This window comes from Lactuca virosa, chromosome 7 (assembly GCF_052849685.1).
Source record: "Lactuca virosa cultivar CGN04683 chromosome 7, Lactuca_virosa_CGN04683_v6, whole genome shotgun sequence".
Taxonomy (NCBI): domain Eukaryota; kingdom Viridiplantae; phylum Streptophyta; class Magnoliopsida; order Asterales; family Asteraceae; genus Lactuca; species Lactuca virosa.
The window spans coordinates 111,810,252-111,812,083 of NC_136432.1; the positions used below are offsets into that span (position 1 = coordinate 111,810,252).

Here is a 1,832-nt window from a genome sequence, read left to right on the forward strand (position 1 = left end):
GGTTTTCACGATTTATAAAAAATATTGTGCACTGAAAACCCATCGTTTATTCACAAAATACAATTCAAATTACCTAAACTTTTATCACAAAATCAAATCCAAATCAACACACATGCGACAAGATCATGACAGATTTTATAAGAAATGAAAAAAATAAACTGTCATCAACAATTTTGATTTTATGATGGAAAACGTTGTGAATCTATAAACTAAATACGAAAACAAGCTAAGATCTTGATTAATATTGAATCGATAAGGCTTCAATTGCATTGAATATCATACATAACTGAACATCAACAAGGTGAACTGAAATCTAAACACTAGAGATCTAAATCGGTGCATAAAGGCAAGAAATACCTAAACCAAATAAAAACCCTAACCACCGAAACCGTAAAGGGTACGTCCCTGACGTTTCAAAGCGTAGACGACATCCATGGCGGTGACAGTCTTTCGGCGAGCATGCTCGGTGTAGGTAACAGCATCACGGATGACATTTTCTAGAAAGATCTTGAGAACACCACGGGTTTCTTCGTAGATCAGACCGCTGATACGCTTAACGCCGCCACGTCTGGCCAAACGCCGGATCGCCGGTTTGGTAATTCCCTGGATGTTGTCACGGAGAACCTTCCGATGACGCTTTGCTCCTCCCTTTCCTAGCCCCTTTCCTCCCTTGCCTCTTCCAGACATGTCTGTAACTCTCTCTGTAGGAATGGATTTGAAAAGTTTTGAAGTTCAGATGAACTGATGATTTTCGATTTGACCCGGGTATTATATAGATATAGTTGAGGAGAGATTTTTGTGTTTTTGTAGAGTGTATTTCCAGCCGTCAGATTGGGAAGATGGAAGGTGAGATCCGCACGATGGCAATCCGCGTGGAGGAAAATAGAGTATTTCCATTGGCTAGTTAGTGAACCGATGGATCGTCGGCTTTGAGAGAAATAACAATAATATGTTAGAAAATAAAACTTTGATAAGAGTATATGATTTATTTTCGAATTTGAAATAAATAACAATAATATGTTAGATCGGCTAATGTCATAAAAACCCTCAAGTTTTCAGAGTTTTATCGGTTTTGCCCAAAGTTGAATTTTATGTTCGTTCAGTTGACTGGACAATTCCTGCATTTCTGTTAGTGCTAAACGGTATGGGGATTTGGTTACGGGGGTGGCTTTAGGAATGAAGTCGATTCTGAACTCGACTTGGCGTACGGGTGGTATTCCCGGAATGTTTTCTAGGAATACATCGAGAAAGTTACAGACTTCAGGAATATCCTTGATGTCTTTCACTTCTTGTTTTTCATCCACCACGTGGGATAAGAAGGCGTGGTACTCCTTGTGTAGATACTTCTGAGCCTTGATGCAAGAGATGATTTGTAGATTTGCACCGGGTTTGTCGCCATAAATGACGAGGGTTTCGTTACTTGGCAGGTTAAGGCGAACGACCTTTTTGTAACATAGGATATCAACATGGTGAGGACTTAACGAGTACATGCCAATGATAAAGTCAAAACTTCTTATTGTGACCGACATTAGGTCGATTTGGAAGGAATGATTGTTTAGTGTTAGAGCGCATCCTATTTATATATCTTTAGTGCTTTCTGTTTTTCCATTTGCCATTTCTACGGTGAATGTTTCATTTAGCGATTGGGGTTTCTGTTTGAGTAAGTGTTTAAACTGGTGGCTCACGAAACTTTTCTCCGCATCACTATCAAAAAGTATGCACGCATATGATTTATTGAGGAGGAACGTACCAGTAACCACGGTAGGATACTTCATGGCCTCCTCATGCCCGATTGTTAAAAATCTTCCCGTATCACCACATCCGTAGCATGC

General features: G+C 39.7%; 1 protein-coding gene across 1 annotated transcript; it reads right to left on the reverse strand.

Annotated features, from left to right (window-relative positions):
- Positions 1-238: 238 nt before the first annotated feature.
- Positions 239-760, reverse strand: LOC145126214 (histone H4). Its single transcript, XM_079061617.1, has one exon. The coding sequence runs from the start codon at positions 685-687 to the stop codon at positions 376-378; it is 312 nt and encodes a 103-aa protein (XP_078917743.1). The 5' UTR covers positions 688-760; the 3' UTR covers positions 239-375.
- Between the last annotated feature and the right edge of the window lie 1,072 nt (positions 761-1,832).

Bases quoted from the DNA above. Each gene is read 5' to 3' on its own strand.
- LOC145126214 (XM_079061617.1), bottom strand. From the start codon at position 687: ATGTCTGGAAGAGGCAAGGGAGGAAAGGGGCTAGGAAAGGGAGGAGCA.